We start from the raw sequence: 25,977 nt of genomic DNA, 5'->3' as shown, positions 1-25,977 counted from the left end.
AGATCTCAGGCAGACCCTGTGTCACACAGCCATGTTGGGCTTTGAGCCCAACACTGTTCTGAATTCAACACACATCCCCAGAATATTATAACATTTCAGTTATTCAGGGATTTTGTTTGCTTGAAGAGATCCTCTGGTGTAGTGTCTTATACTTTGGTGGCCTAGTAAAATTGATTTTGTTGGACTACAAGTTAGGCAAGGACCTGAGCGTAAACAATTTGATTAAAATTCAATTCTGTTGGCCTTCAAACTTTTTTTCCCCTTTGGAGTGTGAAGCTGGAACAGCAAGCATGATAGGTCAAGTCTCCATCAGCTGTGCTGTGCCTCTAATTTTGTTTTTTGCTGGTGGAACCTAGGAATCTTTTCTGTGCAGACTGGTCTTGAATCATGATATGCCAGATCTCAGCCCCCTGAGTAGCCAGGTTTACTGGGTTTAATGACTCATCATTAATGCCTCAAACTTGGCTCTAAGCTTTAGAAAACCATGGATCAGAGGGAAGCAATCAGTATAAAAAGAGGAACCAGGCAACAATAGCATATTTGCTTGGATGTGGGCTCATAGCTAAGAGGAACAGGGCTTAACCCACAGTTGACACAGAGGGCAGAACCACAGTGGGGGAGGGACGGCAGCTACCAAAGCTTGTTAGGTCCACATGAGGAAACACTGCCTCCCCTTGAGAGCTCCCTGTACCCAGCAGAGCCATCAGAACCAAGAGGTAGGTTCCACCAGTGTCAAACTGATTTCTTTTTTTGTAGCTGAGAAGTCAAGATCAGGATGACAAGCTCCATCCTGGCATTCTAGCCAACCGTACCTTGAAAGACTTTGACTTTGGAGCACTGACCCTCAGGAGGAGTCTGGAAGCTATGTTCCAGGGTGGGTCCACATGGAATCTTACAGGTGCTCTTTGAATCAGATACTGCATTGGGGCTTTCCTGGCTCGGATGCCTTCCCTTGGGTGGGGTTTTGAGGAAGCCAGGTTGATTTGGGTTATTTTCAGTGAATGGTTAGTATGTGGAGAACTCAGGGATTCGTCCAAATTAGCCTTAGACACGTGGGTGTTGGCCTTTTCTGAATTTCCCCACAACTTGCAGCCTGCTGGGACATGTGGAAAAGAGCCCTCCCTCCCTCCCGCCCTCCCTTCCTTTCTTCCCTCCTTCCCTTCCTCTCATGTGTCTGTAGGGAAGACTGATTGACACCCACTTAAGGAAAAGGCTCTCGGGTCCTGCCCCTACACACACCCAGTGGTGTTGTGGTGGTCACCTCTGACCGCAGAAGACACCTTGCTTATTCCAGTACGTTGGGTCCACCTGGAAGAAATGGCCCCTTCCCCCTTGGCTCTCTTCCCCTGCACCCTAGAAGTCCCCACCCATCCCTGGTAACCCCGGCCCCAGGCAAGGCTGGGGGACAGTGGGAGGTCCCTGAGACTGGGGTGTTTCCCCCATCCTCTGAGGTCACCTCCACTGCAGCTGTGGCCACACCTCTCCCCCCGTGTGATCTCTCCTCCCACCATAGGGCCTCTTGCTGCACCAGACTCCAGCTTGGCCTGCTGGAGGTCTGCTCTTTCCCACCCATAATAAACCCTCCTCTCTCGAACTGCACTTTCGGTGTCGGGGCGTCGAAGAGGGTGCCCGGCGGAGGCCGCACATACCCGTCCCCGCCAGGCACTTGCCTCGAGCCAGGCCCAAGCCGCCAAGTTAGCAGGCCTCGCAGCTGCACCGGTAGATCGGGGTCGCGCGCACGGCGCCGGGGCGGGGCGGGCGCGCGCACGGCGCCGGGGAGGAGCGAGGTCACGCGCTCGCAGGCGTCACGAACGCGGGGACGACTCCGACGCGCGGTGGCGCGCCGGGCACGGCGGCGGGAGTGGGAAGTCGCGGGTGCGCGCACGCTGCGCTGGCGGAGAGTCTGCCGTCGCTAGGCTCTGGAGGTGGCGGAAGCACCGAAAGCCGTGCATGGAGCCGGTGAAGAACGTCGGATCGGGGACCGGAGGCCAGCGCGGCGCGCGCGCGTCAGCGGGTCGCGCGCTTCGGCGTTGGGATTTGCTGCTGCTGTGGCTGGCGGTAGCTCCGGCGTCGGGCGGAGGAGGCGCCCGACGTCACTGGCCCGTGCCTTATAAGTGAGTACGGCGGCACGGGGGCACGCACGGCGGCGCGCACGGCCAGGTTGAGTGGCGGGGGGGGGGGGCGGGGGGGTCGGGACTTAGGAGCTGTGCGCGGGCCCGCGGCCGGCGACGGAGTCCCGGGCACGCGGAGGCGGCGCGGGGACCCCCCCTCCCCCATCAAAACCGGCCCTGGCGTGCGACCTGGTGTTGACCGAGCCTTCGACGACTGGGCGCGAGGGAGATGAGCTGGAAGGCAGGCGAAGGCCCTGAGAAGTCCAGGCCCCACCCTATGGCCCGCGGCTCCGGGTCAGAACCCAGCCGCGCAAGGGGCACCGGTGGGTGGCCTCCTCGAGCACATCCCCCGAGGTCACTCCGTACGTGGGCTTGAACCCTGCATCCATTTAGTTAAATGAGGCAAGTATGTGAGGTTTGTAAATAGGCTCTTAGTGGATAGAAGACACTTCTTATTCTTTTTTTCCTCCGTGTCAGGCATAGATGGCGTCGGTGCGTCTGATTGCAGCCATAGCCTGCTCTCATCTTGCTCGGTGGCTTCTTTCTGCAGTTCTTGCAGTCACCTACTCCCTTCCAAAGCAAAACTCTGAGCTGTTTACGCTTCTCAGTGACAGCCTCCCCTCTACCTCTACCCTCTCCACTTCAGCTTTGAAACCCAAATTTTAGTTTTCCATCGCTGCTGAACACTCTTCAAATATAATATTTAATGTTTTCCCTCCTTTTCTGTTCTAGCCTTTATAAGTAATTAAAACCTAGGCTAGGTCCTTCCTCATTGGTCTGTGGCCTCTTCCACCCTAGGCACTACTTCTGCTTTCTTCATGTCATAGGATTTTGCTTCCTTCCTCCTTTGCACAGCATACCCCGTGATACACTTATCTTCCCAGTCCCCACCACAGGCTCTATAAGGAAGAGGACAGCATTGGAATTTTTGTTTTCCTCCTTCCCAGGAAGGCCCTACACATCGTGGACATTAGCCGATTGAATATTGGTTAATTCTTCAGTAAATGTAGAATGCACTGTCACATTTGTCATTACAGAAAATTTGGAGGTGTGTTCACAAGAAAACAAAATGCTCATATGTATTCACTAGGATGTAAACTTCATTTTCCCTAAAGAAGCTGCTGATATGAAAACCTGAAATCCTTAACGTGTGTGCAAAGAACCACTTCTCCTTAGAATGTAATTTGATGGGTTGTCTGTCCTATTAGACGCTTTTCCTTCCGGCCGGAGCCAGATCCTTACTGCCAAGCAAAGTACACCTTCTGTCCCACCAGCTCACCCATCCCCATTATGAAGGGCAGTGATGTCATTGAAGTCTTCCGACTGCAGACCCCAGTTTGGGAATTTAAATATGGAAACCTTCTGGGTCACTTGGTAAGGATGCATCTTGATGTTGTAAGTTTGACCACTTTACTGATGTGTTATTAAGTTGATTTCAGGAAGTTATCACTCAAATGGCTCCATTTAGATTACACCTAGTGTTGTACTTCTTAGCATTTTTTAAATGGTACTTGAAAAGTAGTTAGAGCCAAGTGCATGAGATTGCTGGCATTCTAACTTGCCTGCTTATATCCCTAGCTCCACATTTCCTTTCCTTCTCTTCTGCTTCTGTCAGGCAGTCTCCACCAAAGGTTATTCTGACTTCTTCTCTTTGATCTGAGACCAAGTTTGAACTCAGTATCTGATGCTTTTGCTCATTGACTAGAACTCCACCAACCGAGCCACGTCTTCAAACCCGATTATTCTGACTTCTAACACCATTGTAGATTCGTTTCCATTGTGAAGTTATACAAATGGAATAATGTACTGATTTATCAGCATTTCATTTGTGTGATTCAACATACTGTGTTTGATAGTTTCATTTTTTACCTTATATTTATTGAGGAATTTAGCTCTTTTTGTGGATACATATTTGGATTATGTCTGCTTTTATTTTTGGTGCTGGGGATGGAACCCAAAGGCCTCTGAAAGTCTTGGAAATTTATCACTGAGCTATACAGCCTTCTCAGGTTTTACCTATACAACTATTGCTGGATGGTGGGTGTGGCCCTGAGGTCCAACCCCAGAATTGCAGAATAATAATCATAGCAATACTGGTCTGCACATTATTGCATATTCCTTTTAGAGGGCATAACATTTCTAATGTATGAAACCCAGGAGAATTGATAAGAGCATAGGATAGGTCTTTAACTTCGGTTTTCTGAGGAAGTTGTACTAATGAATCCCCACTTTATGAGTGTAAGGGAATTCCAGTTATTTCCATATCTTCCATATCTGTTGACTTTTTAAAAGTTTTAGCCATTCTAGTAGACAGATGTATGATATTTCACTATGGCTATACTTTACATTTTCCTGATAATGTTTAATGCTTTTCATATTTATTGCTGTTTGGGGTGTATACTAATCTAATCCTAGCCCAGTTTTAAATTGGTTTATCTTTTCTGACTTGTATGAATCATTTGTGAAATATACTTTCAGAAAAAGTTAGAACAGACTGGATATGGGGACACATAACTGTAATCTCAGCACCCGGGACTCTGGGCAGGGAGATCTCAAGTTCTTGGGCAGCCTGAGCTATAAAGCAAGAACCTGCCTCAAAAAATTGTACATATGTGTATACACATGTTTATGTGTATAAGTAAGTGTGCATATGTGTGTATATATATATACACAACAAACATACTTGATTTAATCTCTTTTATTATTATAACTCTGACCCCAGGGAAATGAGAAGAGGGGCTCAGAAGAAGGGGTGGGACAGGAAGGAATCACTTCTTGGTTACAGGCCCCCACTGTGTTGGAGGCACTTCTCCAGTTTTGCCCAACTGTGACATGGGGTGGGCTGAGTTCCTTCCTGAGACTGTGATGGAAGTCTCTCACATTTATTCTAAGCTGTAAGAAAATCATGAGTGCTCGCACATAGCACTTATCCCAGCTGTGGGATGAGCTGCAATGACTAGAACCAGAGAGGATGAGAGCCTGGAGTCTGAGGGGCCAGGACACATGAGAGGAACAGCTGATTAACACACACGTGTGTGGTATAGCATGTTTTCTCCCGTCTGGTAACCTGACCCAGAATTACTGTTTTATCTCTATACAGAAAATTATGCATGATGCCATTGGGTTCAGGAGTACATTAACTGGCAAGAACTATACAATGGAATGGTATGAACTTTTCCAACTTGGCAACTGTACGTTTCCTCACCTCAGACCAGAAATGGATGCTCCATTCTGGTGTAATCAGGGAGCTGCCTGCTTTTTTGAAGGAATTGACGATATCCACTGGAAGGAAAATGGGACGTTAACCCTTGTAGCAACAATATCAGGTAAGTTTCAAAAATGGGACAGTGTTTCAGGGTAGCTTCATCTCCAGAGGAAGAAGTTGCTTCTGTTGAGACAATTCAGTCCTGTTCTACAATTTAGACTTAAGGTTTAGAATGTTCTGGCTACATGGGTGACAAGGAGCTTATCTGTTGCTCTATAGTAAAAATGAGCTTAAGAAAGTGCTTTGTAAAATTGGACTTTTTTTTTTTTGTCAGTTCTGTGGCTTGAAGTCAGGGCCTGAGCACTGTCCTTGGGCTTTCTCAAAGCTAAAGGTCTACCACTTGAGCCACAGCAACACTTGCATCTTCTTTTCTATGTATGTGGTACCAAGGAATCGAACCTGGGTATTCATGCATGCTAGGCTAGCACTCTACCACTAGGCCAAACTCCCGGTCCTAAATTGGACTTTCTAAGTAGAATTGGGAAATGAAATTCATCAGTACCTGATTAAAATATGTACTAAATATGATTTTCTTTACTAATGCTAAATTATTTTTCTCTTAAAAATATTGTAATTATGCTGGGCACTGCTGGCTCTCACCTGTAATCCCAGTTACTCAGGAGACTGAGATACTGAGATCTAAGGATTAAGGGTTCAAAGCCAGCCTGGGCAGGCAAGTCTGTGAGACCGTTATCTGCAGTTAACCATCAGAAAACCAGAAGTGGCACTGTGGCTCAAAGTTGTAGAGGACTAACTTTGAGCTGACAAACTCAGGGACAGTGCCTAGGTCCAGAGTTCAGCCCCAAGATTGACAAAAACAAAAAACAAAACAAAAAAAAACCTGTTACATTTATTTAACCTCACTTTGACTATAGTTTAGATGATCATAGTGGCACGAAGTATTTTTCTTTATTATATCCAGTGTTTATAATTCAGCAAGGCCTTGAAGAATAGACTTTAAAAAATAATGTCTGAATTTAGATTCCTGTTGGGAGATGCAGGTTTGGAGATGAAAAGCTATATCTTATTTATGTGGATCCATAGTCTTAATCAGGTCAGAACATTTGACTTAAAATTAACATAACTGTCTTTGATGTTTACATGTTTTTTGTTGTTGTTGTTCTTTTTAAACTAGGAAACACATTTAACAAAATGGCAAAGTGGGTGAAACAGGACAATGAAACAGGGATTTATTATGAGACATGGACTGTCCAAGCCAGCCCAGGTAAAGGGGTAGAAACATGGTTTGAATCCTATGATTGTTCAAAATTTGTGTTAAGGACATATGAGAAGCTGGCCGAGCTTGGAGCAAAATTCAAGAAGGTAGAAACCAACTATACAAGAATATTTCTTTACAGTGGCGAACCTACTTATTTGGGAAATGAAACATCTATTTTTGGGCCAACAGGAAACAAGACTCTTGCTTCAGTCATAAAGAGGTTTTACTACCCATTCAAACCACATTTGTCAATGAAAGAATTTCTCTGGAGTCTCTTGCAAATTTTTGATTCAGTGGTGATGCACAGACAGTTCTACTTATTTTACAATTTTGAATATTGGTTTTTACCTATGAAATTCCCTTTTATTAAGATAACATATGAAGAAATCCCTTTACCTAACACATAAAATACAAAAGATTCAAGATTTTAAGAAAAAATTTAATTCTACTGCTCTTCTTCCTCCAGCCACCAGCACCAGTTTTTCAGGAATAATTTTACACTGTGGATCCTTGGGGCAGAAAGGGAAAAATGTACTTTGGTAAAATTGCTTCATATAATAATTCAGGACTTTTCTTATGGGAAGAAGCTAAAACTTTATATGGAACAAAGTGAGCACACACAGTGATCTAGATTTCAGTTTCCATGCTCTTGTTAACATGGAGTAAGATGGTTCTTATCCGAAAGGGAGCGTTTTTGGTACTAATATTTGCATGGTGGAAACTACTTTGATGGGCAGTTGTATCTTCATTTAAGTGCTTTTTGGAGGTTTGCCCGAGAAAAGGGCTGCTCTTCTCTGTGCCAGTGTGCACATAGACTCCCCACTCCCCTTTTGTTTTCCATGCAGGACCGCCTATGTCCTCCCCCAAGTCTAGCTCAGCACCTGTGCTACCTAGATGACCAGCACAACTTTTCTCTGAGATCAAGTCTAGTTCCCTGTGGCCACTCCTCCCTGCCCTCTCCCTACTTTAACCCCAGTCTCCCATCTATGTACAGCCCATCACTTGAGGGTTGCCGTTCAGAATAACCTGCATGGCAGTTTTCTAGGCAAACCTCACGGGCACTGTTACAGCTGTTGGGACTTTGGGACCAGGTGAAGTTGTGCATGTTTGTTCCATTCACATGATTTTAATTCTTTTGGACACTGGAGCCGGGGTTGTGCTTTATAATGTAGCAAATGCAGATTAAAGAGTGAAATGTATGACTAGCACTTTAGAAGTTGCTGAGAACTGGCTTTTCTTTTTTTCTATTTGAAAGTTATATCCTTTAGTTTCCTTCAAATAATTCACCTCTCAGGATTTTTGACAGGATCGAAGTCACATTTGTTTGTATAGGAAGGTGAAAATACTAACGCTTTGGGACTGATTAATCAAAGAATTAAGTGTCCTCCTTGAGCTTGCCCTATATAGATTATTGTAGCTTTTCCTGGGTTTTGTAATGTAGTAGACTTTGAGCTGACCATACACTCATGGTTGAGTGTGTGTAGTACTTCTGATCCCCTCACACACACAGGACCAGCACAGTGGGGCACATCCTAGAGGGGGACAGGTTTTTGTCAGAGATCTCTTATGTCCCTGTGCTTGCTTTAGGGCCAAACAAACTCCCAGGGCTCTGTATTTTGTAAACAGAATGTACATTTTCCTCTTTGTGGAATGTATTAGGAAAAGGATGCAGTGGAGATCAGAGAGAACCACTTAATATGTAAATGGGCTTATTTTTCAGCTTTAGGTCAGTCATGTTTGAGTGTTTTCTAAGAGGTTAGCACAATCATTGAGTGCTTATAAAAAGCCTAACCATAGATGTTATTTGCCTGACCCAATCAATTGGCACTTAGTAAGGTCAAGTGATCTTTCCATGGCTACCCAGTTATTAATAGTGGAGTCAGGGTTTTCTCCCAGGTTCTGCTGACTGAAATGGATGATGCACGGCTTTCTTGGCCCATTGGCCAGCACCTGTCCCCCACACGTTACCCATTTCTGAAGATTCTGACAAGAAGCATCTAGAAACTTAAAGGCAGTTTGAATCTAAGTTTTTTAAAAGGCCAGGGCTTGCATTTTTTTTTTTTTTTGGTGGGTCATGGGGCTTGAACTCTGGGCCTAGGCGCTGTCCCTGAACTCTTCAGCTCAAGGCTACTGCCCTACACCATGAGCCTAGAGCTACGGCTCCACTTCCTAGAGGTTAATTGGAGATTTCTAGAGGTTAATTGGAGATAAGAGTTTTATGTTCTTTAGTGCCTGGGCTGGCTCTGAAACACAATCCTCAGATCTCAGCCTCCTGGGTAGCTAGGATTATAGGTGTGAGCCATGGCGCCCAGGTTGTCTTAGTTATTATTTCGCTCTCATTTTTTCCAAAAAATACCACTAAAATACAAACTCAGTAAGAACATAGCTTGAGCAGCACAGTACTACACCATTCTTCTGCTGCCATGACAGTCTCCTCAAAGATGCAGGGAGAACTTTGCTTCACTACCCTCCAGTCAGCCTGCCTGCCAACATTAATGTTCCCTCCTTAACCTGCTGAAGGGTCTTCAGAATGTCACACGAAATGGATCTTTACACATTAGTACCTAAATCTGCCTAACATGAACTTTTACCAGATTCTTGAAATGACTCCGGATTTCTATAACTGACAAGATTGTTATACTAAGTTTGTGTGAATTGAAAGTCACAGAACTTAATTACATACCAAATAAAATGAAGACATGTGTAACCTGGAACTTAGAGAAAGATTCTGAATTGTTTTAAAAGCCATTTCAGGTATTCTAATTGTTTTTGAGAATATTAACTGAAGTTTGGGTGGCTGTAACAGATACATAGCACTCAGTAAACATTTCTAAAAATTTATCAAGTCTGTCAAGCCTATTTCAAAAGAAAGTAATGATGAATTAAAAGCAAGCTTTCAAATAGTAACTGGGAAACCCAACCAAACCTAAGGTAGGAATTTGCTAATTACATGTTGCTGCTCTTTGAGTTACTGTGTAAGTTTCAAAATGTGATTCTGTTAGCTTTGAATATAAATGTATACAGTTTTCCTCTAAAGAAACCATTTTTTTGTGAAAGTTTGAATATTGGGGCTTTACAATAAATGGCTATACACTGAAAAGTAAGTACAGCCATGAAGTGTGTCATCTAAAATGTCAAAAGATAAAACTATCTCTTGGAACCCTCAATGAATATGAACTACTTTTCCAAATTCAGAAAGAGTTGGTTGTGGTGGTACATGCTTATAACCCCAGCTATTCAGGAAGCAAACAAGAGAAGAGTCTCAATTTGAGAGCAACCTGGGCAAGTTACTGAAACCCCAATCTCAAAACCAAGCCTGCTGGACATTGATGAACCAGGACTTTTGGATCTCAACCTCCTGAATTTTTTTTTTTTTTTCCTTGCTGGATAATTGGGATGTCATCTCTCAGACTTTTCTGCTCAGACTGCTTCTGAATCTCAAGTTTCCAAATCTCAGCCTCCTGAATAGATAGGAGTACAGTGTCGGCACTGGTGTCCGGTCCTGTTATTTTTACTCATTTTCTGCATATAATTTTAGAAAATATATATTTCATGGTAAATTTTATAGGCATCAGAGCTTATTTCAAGAATAGCGCCCAAGTGCCCAGTCTTTCTTCAAAGAAACCAGCCCACCACAGCTTATACATTATATCCAAATACAGATTCTAAACAAAAACTATTGATTTTTAAGTTTAACTAGTTTTAAAGTAAGAATAGACGGTTAGGTATTTAAGATTATAATAATGCAACAATGCTAAAGTAACTATCTTTATTCTCAAATGATAAAAGCAATTTTACATGTATTTTACAGTATAAACATTAAGTGCTATGTATTTTGTTTATAAAGTGACAAGAATTTCAAGCATTATATAATTCAATTTGTACAAAAAGTAAATTTTCAAATAAACTTTGGTTAGAAGTGATTATATGTACTGTCAAATCCATTTCCAAGCTTGTTCAAAAAAATTCACTAGTACAAGTATTTCTTCATAAAATTTAGTATTTAGTAAGGGAGAATATAACTGCATGTAATTTTCAAGTGCAGCCTTTTACTCATTTCTGTATAGCTGAAAGGTAGAATATGCCATCACTTTTGAAAAGCATAAGCCATGTATACAAAACTATTATGACCTTGTGTTTTCTTTTTTCATTTTCCTTTTTAACTTTTTTTGGGTGCCAGTACAGGGTCTTGAACTCTAGTGCCTCACATTCATTCAGTTTGATTGCTCACAGCTGGTGCTCTGCCTGGAGTCATGGCTCCAGTCCCGTAAGCTGCTGCTTAATAAAAGATGGGACTCATTCAGACTTTTCTACCAAGACCAGCTTTGAAACTCAAGCCTCCAGGTCTCCTCAACAGCTAGGTTTATGCATGAACCACAGGAGTCTGGCAATTCCTATTGTTAGGAAGGTCATCTATTTTATGATTGTTGGCTTTCACTTAATTACCAAGATCTTTTCTAAATGTTACACTACTGAAAAGCGCCATATCAAGCATTAATATATTCCACTGGAATACATTAAAATCATTTATTTTCCTAGCTACTCAGGAGGCTGAGATATAAGGATCATGGTTCAAAGCCAGCCCAGGCACTAAAATCCATGAGACTCTTTATCTCCAATTAACCACTAGAAAACGAAGTGGCTCTGTGATTGCAGGGGTAGGAAGGTAGCCTTGAGCTGAAGAGCTCAGGGACAATGCCCAGGCCCAGGGTTCAAGCCCCACGACCAACAAAAAAAACCCCAAAACCTGCACACTTCTAATTTCCCTTAAAAGAGTACTATCTACTAGTACTAGTTCTGAGATCCAAATTACATATAACCTCTAAAAAAAAATAACAACCTAACTATAACCCAAAACTTATTAGTACTTTGTATGTACAGACTTATGAGGGTAATACAAAACGGTACTTACCTTAAATAATACATTTGTTTGAGCCAATTTAATCACAAAGCTGTAGATATTTTCTATTAAAATTTTCCAATTCACTATGCCATACTGACTCAAAAATATGACTAAAAACTTCAACCTCATTTTAATTTTCTGTTTATGATGACCTATACAGGTGCTCAATTTTTTTTGGCCTTTTTTAAGAAGTTCTATTTTTATAACTAATTCCAAAATAAGCCATCACTAAAGTTCACTGGAGACTAGTCCTTCATAGAAACAATTTATAAACATTTTAAAGTTCTAACTTTAATTATCTCAATTTGGCTTTTTTTAAGTAGGTAAGATTTTAATTTCAATTAATATGTAATACTTAACTAGTTTAAACGAAGATAAAACATAAAAACTGGTTAGGCATTCCTTACTTTACAGACAATGCATCAAGTGTCATACATAGTAACAGATCACAGAAAAGAACTTACATGGTTTAGCAGATTACATAGGAAACCTAACTGTTTGTACAGAGCTAAATACTGCCTCTTATTCCATTTACTTTCTCTTAACTTGACCTTGGCTCCATACTATCCTTTAATAACCACTGTGTAATGTAAGTTTTCTAAAGGTTCCAATTAGCTATATAAACCTCTGTACTTTTTAAATAATTGTATAACATTTGAAAACATTCAACTAATCTTTTCCAATAGATACAATATAAGCTAAGTTTTTCTCACAAAATGCTCACTTTCCTGAGCTATATTAAACACCTTATAACAGGTGTATTTATAACTGAAGACCCTAAAATATCAAGTTTACATTTTAAAAAAAATGCATAGAGAACATTTCAGAAAACCCACTGGTACTCACTTCTAAGATATTATAATATATATCTTTTGTTTCCTTCAGATTATGAACTGTTTAATCTTTGTAACTGGTTATTATTTTCAAATACAAAACCACACTTAAAAAATTTTTTTCAGACTTGATTGCTATTAGGCTAAAGAAACAGATGAAGTTTTCTGACCACAACTGATTTGTAGGTTTTCCAACAAGCCTACCAGTATACTTAACATATCAAATTTCTGTGCTACAAAAGAATAGTATATTCGAACTATAGCAAGTAAACTTTTACTCTATAATACATCTGCTGACATTAAGGTGCTATTCATTATGCTCTACATCACGAGGTCCTTACCAAGTGGGCATCATGTCTGGAAACCATACCCTACCAAGATGCTTGGAAACTTCCCAGTGAATCTGCTCCAAGCTATACTTTTGGTCAGGAATTAATACTTCTTCCATGATGGATAACTGAGACAGGCGGCCGCCGCACATCTTCACAAACTCAACAAAGGCACTACATGACACCTCACATTCCCCCAGTCCAATAGCTGACAAGTTTTTGCAACGTTCTGCAATGCGAATTAACTCTTCATCGAGGGGTCGTAATCCATTAGCACACACTACTAGTTCAACTAGTCTAGGACATGTCATTCCCACTCGGCCTAGTACATCTTTGCTTACTGATCTCCCAAAGTAAAGATGAGTGGCAGGTATTTCGTAACGAAAGAATGGGTCAAATTCTTCCTCGTATAAGAAAAAATACATCACTAAATTAACTTTGGGTGAATGTTTGATGAAAGCATCCCAGCTGCTCTTCTGAATACTATGGAAGTGTGTCTGTCCAGGGTTCTCACTGACCACATCGATGCGCAGATGTTCTAAGCGAACATGTTTTTCTGAAGATAGAGCAAGTAGCAACTCATCACTTAATAAGTGGTAGTTCAAGGCTAGTTCTCGTAAGCCATGACACTGATCAGCCACACAAAGGATACCTTGGAAGAAAAAAAAAAAAACTCATAAGCTTCTGCACAAATCAATCTATTCAAAACTGTAAGTGCATCCCTCACAAAATTTTGCAGTACTTCTCTTTTCATACAATAATGCAATATAGATAAGGTGCCAGTGGCTCTCATACCTGTAATCCTAGCTACTCAGGAAGCTAAGATTTGAGGATAACAGTTCAAAGCCAGACCAGGCAGGAAAATATGTGAAAATCTTATCTTCTATTAACTACCAAAAGCCAGAAGTGTAGTTGTGGCTTAAGTGAAGAGCACTAGCTTTGAGCAAAAAAGCTCAGGGACAATGTCCAGGCTCTTGAGTTCAAGTCCCAGAACTGGCACAAAAGACAAATACAAGTATGTACTTTGATTCAGTTATGATATTAAATTAACAGAAGGTGAATCACAAATGTTTTAAATCACTTTCACTATAAAAGATTGAAACTATGCCTGGTGTTGGTGGCTCGTGTCACCAAGTGACTTGCACTGTTGCTCAAAGTCGCCTTGAGCAAAAAGAGTGCCCAGGACCCCAAGTTGAAGCCCTGTAACCAGCCAAGAAGAAAAAACCAACTATAAATCCTAATGAAGTCCATTTATCATGTCAGAAAATCATTTATTAGAAACTGCCATCTTAAAAATACTACAAACAAGTAAGATTTATCACAGTAAGGAAAGTATTGGCGCCTTATTTCTTGCCTATTTGCAGCAATACTAGAGTAAGAACTCTGAAATGGCAAGTGCTCTATTACCTAAGCCAGGCCCCTAGCAACCCCCTTTTTTTTCAGGAGGATGGAAATTTTGCCCAGGGCCAGTTTCAAGACCACAATCCTATCTTTGGCTCCCACACATCTAGGATCTAAAGCTTGTGTCACCACCCCTGACTTACTGAGGGGAAAGAAGGGGACGGTTTGAGAGGAGGAGAAAATGGAGAGAAAAGGAAAGGGGAAGATAAGGGAGGGAGAGCCAGGAGGGAGGAGAAACAAAGGGAGGAGAAGGGGGAGAGGGAGCGAATACTCCTGTGCTCATCTACTTTCCTCTTCACACCTAGCAGGAAGTGAGACCCAAACTCAAACTCAACCAGCAAAGTAGAGTACCAGCCCAGCTAATGCAAGGTCCTGAATTTAAACCTTATACCACCCACACAAGGACTAAGAAGACTCCAAAGTTTTTATACAATGTGGTAAAGCTACATTCAGTGCTATGCAAACACACTTCAGTTGAATTTTGAGGTCTGACTGCAGTCAGCAAAGAAGTTAAAAAAAGTTTTTTTTAAGTATTTTACCCAGAACAGTATACTGACCATGAACAAAATGTTAAAATTAATGACTATAGTTCCAAAAGGCTCAAGTAAAAGCTGCATGTGAGTAAACAAGACTAAGAGCTAGGTGGAGGTCAATGAGGCTATAATGTACTCTTGAAAGCACACCTATGCCATAGACAGCAGAATGTGACCAAGGTCACAGGAAATAACTGACAAGGCCAATATATTGTCAGTGATCACTAAACATGGCAGAAAGAAACTGCAAACTCTATTAGATCTAGTCAGTGCCATCATACAGAATCCTTTGTGAAATATTTAGGAGAATAAGCAAATAATCTCCATTCAAGAGATAGCTAAGCTTTCGTTATAGCAAGGCACCTAGTGAGGTTTGCCAAATAATTCAACTAAGAGAGAGATGTCAACTGTGAGAGTTAGTAATGAAGTAGTAGAATGTAGTGTGAAAATATTTTACACTCAAATTTTCAATATAAACCACCTGCAACTTAATATCAAACTGAATAATGTAGTAATAAGAAAATTCTATGTTAGACAAGCTGGAAGGAGCTACTTGAGTCAGATTCCCCAAATTCAACTTAGGAAAACATTACCTTGTAAAACATAAGTACTTAAACATAACCCTTCTACCCCAATACAGTGAGAAGAAAAGCAATTATGTAACTGCTCTGACTCAAAAATATGGAGAGAAAAAAAATCCTTTTTTTTTTTTTGGTAGGTCATGGGGCTTGAACTTTGGGCTTGGGTGCTGTCCCTGAGCTCTTCAGCTCAAGGCTACTGCCCTACCCCCTCAGCCATAGCCCCACTTAGAAAATCCTATTTTATCTGGAGGCAAAACTTAAAGATGACCTCATGCTGTCCTTCCCTTTAAATAATGTATCAATTTCAGAAGCCAGTCTTGTGGGAAGCCTCTGTCATATACTATTTCCATGGCTATACGTAAGTCACTTTCTTTTGACTGACTATGCCTAGCCAAGAGTTCTTTTTGAGTAGAACAGGCTAAGCTGGTAATACTAAAATGTGGGCTAACAACTATGGATGGAGAGCAGCCAGAACACGGCAGAAGTAGAGCTTCAGAGAGGAACTAGCTCTGGCTGCTGGAGGAATCATGAGAAGAGCTTCTGACACTAGGAGCTGAGAGCCATAGGCATTCAAATTTCAGAACTGCTAGCTCTTAAGAGAGTTACCCTTTACCTATTTATAATTTCTTTCCAAGTGGAACACATGAACCAACAGTCTACTGGCAACAGTAGGAATAACCCTAGGACCGTGTACTCTTCCTGGGTGTTTCCTTTACAACATGCCCCAGGTTGCCCCACCCCCAGTTGCTGACCTTCTTACATGTGCCAAATAAAATAACTGGAAATCAAGTTGAAAGTCAGGGTCTAGGCTTCTAACACAATAAATTTTACTATACTGTATTGTGATAAAAATGTCTTTCAGCACAAGAGATGAAACAGTGCTAACGAATCTGCAAGTTAACACAACTATTAAAGATCTGATAAACAAGTCAATGTATTTTATTAAAATGTGTCTGGAAAAACAAAAAAACCAATAACATACCTGCTGGAGAAACATGAGGACAGCTGCTCATTTTTAGCAACTTGAGCGTGTCGCTGTTGTTGGCCACCAGCACTTTGAGGGATGGATCGTCCACTGGGGTATCATCTATCTTAAGCGAGGACAGGGATTTGGAGTTTACAAACACAACTGTCAGTGCAGAGATAAAGTGAGACTGGAAAGCAAAAACATGAAAATACTGTGTCAATTTTTTGAAATAAATTTTTTAGAAATAAAGGGTTCCCAGTTTCATTTGAATTCTGGTGATAAATTTCAAAACTGTTAAATAACATCCTGCACTGTTAATGAAGTATGGCAAAAAAGGTCACTACCATCTCTGAGATGAGCCCCATTTGCTTGTGGGAGAAAAATTAACTTCAATTTTCAGGATGTCACTTAAATCACTGGAATGCTCCAATTCAGATTAAGAATCTCTCGACACTTTACCATGTCTGGAAACTATACTCTAGGTGTGGCTCAAGTTGTAGGCTTCCTAGTAAGCATAAGACTCTGAGTTCAAATCCCAGTATTGCGTTGCCCTGAAAAAAACATAAACAGAACCAACCAAGAATGACCACTAAAATAGCAGTAACTACTGAAACAATCACTAAAAATGACTAAACCAATCAACTCAAAAGCTATGGCTCATTTGAAACATGAAAGCTTATATAAAAGCGGATTATAAAAAAGGTAAAATCGTATTTAAATAAAATTCCAAATTTGAATTTCTCTGAAGACATGTAAAATTGCAATCTCTGCAAGTGTTCTACTTAATCTAAATATACCTTGTCTACAAATACACCAATGATTAAAATATCCTTCAATCTATCATATGTATTTAAGCACCTATTGGATACAGAATTAACAGACACATTCTAGGGAAACAGGCATTAAGAATATTTTAAGTGGGCCGTGAATTTGGTCTAGTGGTAGAGTGCTTGCCTAGCATGCACGAAGACCGGGGTTCAATTTCTTGGTACCACATACATAGAAAAAAGCTGGGAAGTGGTGCTGTGGCTCAAGTGGTAGAGTTCTAGCCTTGAGAAAGCCCAAGGCCAGTGCTCAGGCCCTGAGTTCAAGCCCAGGACTGGCAAAAAAAAATAATATTTTAAGGATGTAACTTTGAATGAAAATCAAGATAAGCTACAACCAGTGAGCAAAGAATTTGAGGAAGGAAAAAAAGGCTAGCACATGTCTGTACAGAGCTAAGATTATTCTCCACCTATCCATACAACAGCAGCAAAGAATGAGGACAGATTAACAGACAAGAAAATGATTGTACTGGGCCGAGAGTGTGGTCTATTGGTACAGAGTGCTTGCCTGACATGCAAGAAGCCCTGGGGTTAATTCCTTGGTACCACATACATAGAAAAAGCCAGAAGTGATGCTATGGCTCAAGTCGTAGAGCACTAACCTTGCCAAGCTCAAGGACTTGAGTTCAAGGCCCAGGACTGGCCAAAAAAAAAAAAAAAAAAAGAAAATGATCATACTAATTTACTTTTATCCCATTGTGACTAAGTAACTGATAATTGATTAACCACTGAAATTTTAACGAATAGCCTAATGTTAACATTCTAATATTTTCATTTCAAAATCTTCAATATATTGTGCAACTGATTTGTTTTATAGTATAACATGCTCCAAACATGCTCCAATGCCTGCATCATTGACTTATTTCCCACTGTCCCAATTTGGCTATGGTCAAGTACTTGTCTTTTACTTTTTTCCCATTCTCTTAGGTTAGCCAAGATAGCAATATCTTATTTCAATCATTACTAAAAAAGCCATAAAAGAAAAAGTTAAGCATCCTACTAGGCCTATGTAATAAAGCAGTCCAAGCTGCATCAAAAATTTCCCAAATTAGTATTACACATGGTAGTACAGCAACTCCAAATAAGACAAAAATGTTCCATATACTTTTAATACTCTATTTTACATTAGCTCACACATGAATACATGTATTTAATTATGATAGTCACACAGAATATCAATTCAGAACACTGCCTTCCAATGACACTTGAAGATGGTCCTGTATCATGTAATTCACTTTCTTAAGAGCATTATGATTGAAATTACCTGGACTATCTGAGGGAGTAAGAGTTGGAATCACCCTCAGTTTACACTAGTAAACCAAAAATCATGCACAATTAAGTCTGAAAACCAACGTAATTTAGAATCTTAAAATGTTAAAACAAGCAGATTTTCTTGCCTGTTTCCCTTCTATGAGGAAAATATTTTGATCTCAAAATCAACAGAGTTGGAAGTGGTTCTGTGACTCAAGGGGTAGGGTGGTAGCCTTGAGCTGAAGAGCTCAGGGACAGTGCCCAGGCCCAGAGTTCAAGCTCCATGACCAACCCCATACCCCCACCCCAACATCCCCCCCCCAAAACCTACATTGTTATTAATGAAACTTTTAAAAGTAAAGACTTTTGAAAAAAAAAACTGATGATATTGTGGTATTGCTATTCAACTGAAATATCCATTATTATATACAAATTTATAATACTTTCTGAGTCATACTAGTAAGTATTTGATATTTTTTAAATTGTTTGTATTTTGGGCTTGAGGTATACTCTAAAAAAAGCTTTGAATTATTGTCTAATCTTCATTAGCTACTCTTTGCATATACATAAATACTATGTATGTATATATTACATACATGTTTATATATATACATTACTTCTACAACTATTTAATTTTCATTTTTCTACTTTAGGAGAGAAGCTGTTAAGGGGCTGGGAGCGTGGCCTAGTAGTAAGTGCTTGCCGAGCACACATGAAGCCTCAAGTTCGATTCCTCAGTACCACATACACAGAAAAAAGCCAGAAGTGGTGCTGTGCCTCAAGTGGTAGAGCATTAGCCTTGAGAAAAATCCAAGGACAGTGCACAAGCCCGGAGTTCAAGCCCCAGGACTAGCACAAAAAAAAAAAAAAAAAAGATATAGACATAAAAACCTGTGACTCTGTAGACATAATGTTTTATTTCATAAATTAATATGTTTCTATGACATACAAACCCTTAGCCTAATTGTGATTAAGTTCTAAATACTAAGTCCCAGTGATTGTAAATAGAGATTCCCTCCTTGAACACTTGTATGTTAAACTTGTCATTTAAAATATGATGTAAAAATCAACGTTAATAAATTCTTTAAAGAGATAGAGAGAATAAGTTGTTAAGAGTTAAGACTATTTCCAATTACATAAAGGATGTTAGAACATACGTGAGAATTTAGTAGTTAATTCTTCACAAAATATATATTCTTTAAATTACAAACTAAAGCCAAGGGGCTGGGAATTTGGTCTAGTGGTAGAGTGCTCGCCTAGCACACAAGAAGACCCAGGTTTGATTCCCTGGTACCACATACACAGAAAAAGCTGGAAGTGGTGCTGTAGCTCAAGTAGCATAGCACTAGCCTTGAGCCCCAGGACTAGGTAAACAATAAAAAATAAATATTTACAAAACACTTGCTAGAAGTTTATTTTAGTAGCCCACATCAGCCCTCAATATCGGTATGCTCTACTTTTTTTCAATTTTTTTTTCGGGGGGTGGGGGGGAGTCCTGGGGCTTAAGCTCAGGGCATGGACACTGTCCTTGAGCTTTCTCAAGGCTAGAGCTCTACCACTTGAGCCACAGCACCACTTCAAGCTTTTCTCTGTATGTGGTACAGAGGAATCGAACCTGGGTCTTCATGCATGCTAGGTAAGCATTCCTGGCCTCTTTTCTTTGATTTTAACCATACGAATCAATCTGCTCTGCAAGCTAAAAAGGAGTATTTACTCTTCTTTTTTTCTAATGTTTGTTCTGTTTTAACTTTCTTAGCCCTTTCTAGAAAATCTGAAAATCAATTTTCTCTTTAACCTTACCAATGAAGATGCAAAGAGATTTTAAAAATTATTTTGAAAATATTATATGGTAACATTCTCATAGTAACTGGCTTTCCAGTACACATGCTACTTTTCTTAAACTTTCATTGTCTAGAAAAGTAACATTTAGGCTTTCACTGGATTTCTCAGTAACAGCTAATAAAACAAAATGAGCAGATACCTTTGGTAAATCCATAAAGCTTGGCCGAGCAGTTGAAATAAGTCCAAGGGTTTTTAAAGAGCAATTCACAAGTTGTGATAATATATCACAAGCTGCTTCAGCTGATTCTTTGCTGCTATCCACCTTAGAAAAGAATACATCTTTACTCATGCACATATTTACATTTCTTTGTGTATATCTTCACTTTACAAAAGCAAAAATGGTATTTGTTCACTCCATTATACTTAAAGAACACTGATTGTTTTAATTGTCCTGTGTCCTACAACTTCAGATTTAAATGCTCCTGAGAAATTACAAGTGCAATTTTCAGAATGGTTATCACTATTATATAATAACGTTGATGACATTCCAAACTGTATAAACTAAGGGAATAAATCAATCTATAGTCTTTGAAAAATAATTTTATTAGGTAGACCAAACAACAGATACAAATATAGTGCATATGTAAAACATTTCAAAGCACTAAAAATTAATGACTACTCAATGTTTAGCCAAACCACAATTTGGACTCCATTAAATTTTTTAATGGAAAGAATTTAGCAAAGTAACAATGTTCACTAAGTACAAAACTGAAACAAAAAACAATTTTTTAGGGAGCTCTGCTATCACATTACACATTCCTCTGCCAAAATACTACTAGAAAGAGGAAATATGGTCAAAGAAATTTAAACAAACAAAGAAACAAAATACATTCCCCAAATTTCTAGGAGTTCTAAAAAGTTAGCTGTTCCCTGAATTAAAAATCTTACAGCCAATAACTGGGTAAAAACTAATATACTAATTTATATTACAATTAGGTTTCTTTGCACTAGTGGTTCTTAATGTGTGTTCTCTGGCCTAGCAACAACAAATTTACAGAAGAACTTAAGATGCACAAAGTCTTATATTCACTCAGACCATGTGAATCAGAAATTTTCAGAGTGGGTCCCAATAACTTTTGTCTTTATATGCCCTGAAGGTGATTCCACTGCACATCACACATCAAGTTTGAGAACCACTGTTCTAGGCTAATACTCTATTAAAAAGTATATGAAACTCAAATTTAACTTGGCTTTCTTTTCTTTTTGGGGGTGGGTGAGGCTATGTTTGGCAATTCACTCATCTCGGTAATGTCCAAAATGCTTTTGTAATGCATTTGGTAACATGGCCACAAGCTATTCAACCATTTCCATTACCAAGTATTATCTTCTCCTTGGAAACAAGTTCCACCTAAGAAGGAAATGGCATGCTTGAAAAGATGAGTGTTTAGTTTTGATATGAATCTTTATGCTAAGAACCATTGCTTAAATCTCACTCTGCCTATATCTTATTTTTCTTTGGTGATTAAAAAATTGTTTTATTTTATCTAAGAAAAAGTCTCTGCTATATAGCCCAGCCCATGCTGGCCTTAGCTTTCTGAAGGTCTGGGTTACAGATTATATATGCTGTCATTTTTAAACATTATCACCTGGTTTGCTTAAAAGTGATGCTTATCTCAATAGAGATTCAGTAAGCATGCCCATATTTCAATGTTTCTAAAATACATTAAAGCCTCTGTATTCATACACGGACACACACAGTTATAATTTCTTAAATTATTCTAGATATCTCAAAAGGCCATCTCACTTTTACCTCAACATTTTCTCAGTTCCTATTTGTCCCTTCCAGCAAAGAAAAGCAGCAGTTTCCATGCATCCTTTTCTATTTATCTCTAAAACATATCAAACTAAACCTTGTAAATATTTTTATGCTACCTATCAAATTAAAAATCTTTTATCAGTGAGATCAAAAACACTAAAACTGATTTATTTCTTAAAAGAAGATTTTAAAGTATTACCTTGAAGCTGACATATTGTAGATGGTTTGAGTGTCTTTTAATTATCTGTTTAATCAGCTCTGGATGTGTAGCTTTTAGATAAGATGTAGCTGGTTGATTCAGTTCAAATTCAAAACACCTCCACAAGTCAGGCATGTGAAATACCTGATTCCAGTTGCGGCAAACTTGTGAGGCATGAGCCCGGTCAAGAAGAGGCAAATACTTAAATACTTGGAGAATAATGTCCTGAAGGAGATTGCCCCAATCACAAGTCTGAGAATGCTCATTTGTAGTCCTCAGTTTCTTTGATTTCTCTGTAGTACTTTCTTCAGAAGAATTATGATCACTATCTCTTCCTCCTCGTTTCATCCTACTTAGAAAAATGAACCATTTTCATTCTAATAGAAATAAAACTAAATTCATTTTTCTGTAACTGGATATATATTTATATATTTAAATACAACTATGTACCAAGAACTGAACCAGTGATTTTAAGAATTATCAAAACAAAATCTTAAAATATCATTGGAGAGCAACTATACATTTCTGGTAGATGTTTCTTTTGTTGTTTTAATTTTTTAAGTATTTACACTTCAAAAACTAAGCTTTTAAACCTTAAAAGTTACAGTCAACCAAAATGAATATACAAGGAAACTACAGCTATACTTTCTAAAGGTTTAGTAAAATCATTTAAAAATTCCTGATGGGTTCTTGAATTCAAAACAGACCATATTCTGCAAGAACCCCCACAGAGGGTATGAATTAAGCACCCAACTATTTTCCACACTGAATAGCCTGGGATATGTGCTGCTGACAGAAATGACTAACTGCTGCTTAATTCAAATATACCTAGCCTGGAAGTGTAGTACAGAGGCAAAATATTGCTTAGGATGCTCTAGACCCTGGGTTTGACCCCTAGTAACAGAAAAAAAAAAAAAAAGCAAACACCCAGCTCTGAGTAGGCATTGTCTGGTCTAGCAATAGGGCTTCTCTTCTCATCATACATTTTCCCCACTGTATGTTTCTGAAAGATTACTACACATTAATTTTCTGTATATCCTTACTACCTTCAGTTTATTTCTTTGAGAGACAATCTTTACTTGGTCTTGGATCTAAATCCTACTCTACTTCTTAATGGCTATGTTGCTTTGAGCAAATTACAAGACTTTCCTGTGCCTCAGTTTGTAATATGGGATATTTAGACTGAGGGTTCTTATGAGGAATCAAATATTAGGGCTTTTGAAAGGACTGTTGAACTCTAGTTTAGAAATGCTGTGGAATATCGAAGTCAATGAAGCACACCACAGGTATGAACAGACTGCCAACCAAAAGGTGAACAAGGATCCTAAAGCAGGTGTGAGGCTGCTCACCAAAAGATGATCAAGTATTCCACTGGGCTAGGTAGCAGGGTCTATTCCTCCTTGCACCCAATTTTAACTATGAGTAAGGTGATGTAAATGTACAGAGCAGGGAGAAAGGAAGGGAGGAAACAGAATGACAGTGACGATAGCAACAGGATACTTTTATGGAAAAAATGGACTTATATATACTTTCTGGTGTTCAAAAGGTCTTGAGAAAAAATACAGTGCCACATTTTAACATAAAATTCTAATAATGTTCCACTAAAAGTAGAGATTAAACTGTCATTATGACCTAGTTTTTTTTTTTTTCTGTTTTAACTTATCCTGAAGATCTACTTTAATTTTAGCAAGTACAAATGGGTCAGTGAACCATGGGTTTCCAATTTCTTTTCTGATTTTAGAATACAAAAATTAAAAGAAAAATGAAGCAATCTCATTTTTTTTTCTACACCTCATTATCAGGATGCTGATAAAAATAAAAATTTTAAGCTGAGCACTGGTGGCTCCAGTCTGTAATCCTAGCTACTAGGAGGCCAAGATCTGAGGACTGTGGTTCAAAACCAGCCTAAGAAGCCAGCCTGAGCAGGAAGTTCCATGATACTCTTACCTGCAAGTAACCACTAGAAAACCAGAAATGGAGCTGTGGCTCAAAGTGGTAAGTGTGCTAGCCTTGAACAAAAAGTTCAGGGGCAGCACAGAAGCAAATACAAATAAAATAATTTTAAATGCCATTTTATCATTTACTTATGCAAAAACTTCCAATGCTTTTGTATTTTATAAAATCTATTTACACATGTAGCTCTGCTATACAGAAAGTTAAATAATTTAGGCTAGGTGTAGGTGACTTATGCCTCTAATCCTGTCTGCTGAAATCTGAGAATCATGGTTGGAAACAATCCAGTGTAAAAGTCTCCCAGACTCTCACCTTCAATTAACCAGTAAAAAACAAGAAGTGGACGTGTGGCTTAAATGGTAAATACCATCTCTGAGTAAAAAAGGTAAGGGACAGCACCGAGGCCCTGAGTTCAAGCACTAGTACTAGGCATACACACAAAAATTTTTATAACAATGCACTTGTGTCTCAAAGTGGAAACATTCGATATTTGAGTAAGGATCAAACAGGTCAATACACATAGATGCGATGCACTAAAACCAGGCTCACTGGACTGGCTGCACTTCTTGCAGTGTTTCAGGGCCCTAACTAATGCAACCATGGCAGCAAGGGCTTTTGGTGATTATTACCGCCAAGTACCAAAATACAAACTAATGAGGGGGGGGGGGGGAAGAGCACTGACCAGTTTAAGCAGCAGCTCAGGGAATCGGAAGCTGTCAACTTGATCATTAATTGAACAGAACACTAATCTGGATGTTTCTTATTGTTTTGGGCACATTTATCCACACACACAGGAAATTTCTTTTTAAAACCATGTGTACTTAACACTAAAGGTCCTGTTTCCGATTAATTTAATCATGCGCTATTTTAAGTAATATCAACCTCCACGACGCATTCTTTGGCTGAAATGTCTCAAGAATGGCACGTAGAGTCTGGTGGAGACAGCTAACGCCAATAGTCACCGATCATTAGGAGTGGCTGACATTTAAAAAAAAAAATAAACAGATGAGGGATAGTGGAAACTAGCATTCTTTTTCAAGGAAGAAAAAAAAAATAAATCAATTTAGCCAATCAGTGAAGACACCATTAAAACAACACAGAAAAACTAAGCCTCTCCTGTCAGCCCGGCGGTGCAGACCGGCCCGGGGCTGGGCAATGTCCCTGATGTCCCTGCCTTCAACTCCACCCGACAGGCTGCCGGCTTCCACGGCGGACTCCAGGCCGGCTCAGCACAAGTTGACCAAGTTTTCCACTGGGCTACGCGGCGGGGGCGTCTCCTCCGGAGGCGCCGCCCCCGGGGACGGGCTTTCCCCTGACATCTCCCCGGGGGGGGGGGGGGGGAAACGGGGCGTCCACCCCGCTCTCCCGAGAGCCCCGCACTGGGCGGGTGCCCGGGGCTCACGACGCCGCCGCACGCAGCCGCCCCGCACGCGCGCGCGGGGGGCCCCGCCTTGTTGACATGTTTTGGAGCCGCCACCACGGAGGGGCAACGCCCCCAAGCAGGTTCCAAGGTCTTCAGTCAGGGCCGCGCCCACGTCCCACGGGCGTTTCGGAGGGGCGGCTCACGACAGTCCCCGCGCTCGGAGCCCCCCTTCGCCTCCCCCCCGAGCCCCCGCGGCGCGCCCGGCGCCCCGGCCCGCGCCGGCCCCTCCGCCGTTACCTGCTGCCCGGGGCGGCTTCCCCCACGCACCTCCCCGAGCTCCGGGGACGGCGACGGCTGGTCCCGCGGCTCTCACATGAGGCCTCCCGGGGCCCCCGCTTCGCGCTCCCGCCGCCTCGTCCCCCCGCGCTCCGCCCGCATCCGAGACGCTGGTCCCGCGGCGGGCGCCGACGCGGCTCCACCTTGGCGGTTGAGGCTTCCCCGGAAAAAAAATCTCTCCTCCGTCCAGCGCTGTCGGCGTCCTCGCTCCCGCACTCCTCGCTGCCGCCAAAGACTCCCTCAGCGAACTGCGGGGCCAACGCGTAGGTTCCCCCTTCTTCTCACCGCTCAGACGCCGAATCCAAAATGGC

General features: G+C 40.6%; 2 protein-coding genes across 8 annotated transcripts; one reads left to right on the top strand and one right to left on the bottom strand.

Moving 5' to 3' along the window:
• Nucleotides 1–1,909: 1,909 nt before the first annotated feature.
• On the top strand, nt 1,910–19,233 carry Cln5 (CLN5 lysosomal BMP synthase). Of its 2 annotated transcripts, XM_090342015.1 has the most exons (5): nt 1,910–2,114; nt 3,320–3,485; nt 5,212–5,437; nt 6,512–6,601; nt 18,871–19,233. In XM_090342015.1, the coding sequence occupies exons 1-5, from the start codon at nt 1,951–1,953 to the stop codon at nt 19,068–19,070; spliced, it is 846 nt and encodes a 281-aa protein (XP_090198141.1). In that variant the 5' UTR covers nt 1,910–1,950; the 3' UTR covers nt 19,071–19,233. The 2 variants fall into 2 exon arrangements, with proteins under 2 accessions (XP_090198141.1, XP_090198140.1); XM_090342014.1 differs by lacking the exon at nt 18,871–19,233 and having other exon boundaries at nt 6,512–7,794.
• Nucleotides 10,901–25,977, bottom strand: Fbxl3 (F-box and leucine rich repeat protein 3). Of its 6 annotated transcripts, none has more exons than XM_090342011.1 (5): nt 25,810–25,977; nt 22,015–22,363; nt 20,199–20,321; nt 16,158–16,329; nt 10,901–13,312 (listed from the first exon to the last, which is right to left on the bottom strand). In XM_090342011.1, the coding sequence occupies exons 2-5, from the start codon at nt 22,360–22,362 to the stop codon at nt 12,669–12,671; spliced, it is 1,287 nt and encodes a 428-aa protein (XP_090198137.1). In that variant the 5' UTR covers nt 22,363; nt 25,810–25,977; the 3' UTR covers nt 10,901–12,668. The 6 variants fall into 6 exon arrangements, with proteins under 6 accessions (XP_090198137.1, XP_090198136.1, XP_090198138.1 ...); XM_090342010.1 differs by lacking the exon at nt 25,810–25,977 and adding an exon at nt 25,658–25,740; XM_090342012.1 differs by lacking the exon at nt 25,810–25,977 and adding an exon at nt 25,628–25,710 and having other exon boundaries at nt 22,015–22,366.

The sequence above is a fragment of the Megascapheus bottae genome, chromosome 11 (assembly GCF_031878675.1).
Source record: "Megascapheus bottae isolate mThoBot1 chromosome 11, mThoBot2.hap1, whole genome shotgun sequence".
Classification (NCBI taxonomy): domain Eukaryota; kingdom Metazoa; phylum Chordata; class Mammalia; order Rodentia; family Geomyidae; genus Megascapheus; species Megascapheus bottae.
This window is presented reverse-complemented; position numbering and strand designations above follow the sequence as displayed.

Coding starts and splice junctions, on each gene's coding strand:
- Cln5 (XM_090342014.1), top strand. CDS start 1,951: ATGGAGCCGGTGAAGAACGTCGGATCGGGGACCGGAGGCCAGCGCGGC. Junction 3,486..5,211: donor GAAACCTTCTGGGTCACTTG/GTAAGGATGCAT, acceptor ATCTCTATACAG/AAAATTATGCATGATGCCAT. Junction 5,438..6,511: donor CCTTGTAGCAACAATATCAG/GTAAGTTTCAAA, acceptor TTTTTAAACTAG/GAAACACATTTAACAAAATG.
- Fbxl3 (XM_090342008.1), bottom strand. CDS start 24,696: ATGATCAAGTTGACAGCTTCCGATTCCCTGAGCTGCTGCTTAAACTG. Junction 22,367..24,649: donor CTGAGCTGCTGCTTAAACTG/GTCAGTGCTCTT, acceptor CATTTTTCTAAG/TAGGATGAAACGAGGAGGAA. Junction 16,330..20,198: donor GCTTTATGGATTTACCAAAG/GTATCTGCTCAT, acceptor TTTGCTTTCCAG/TCTCACTTTATCTCTGCACT.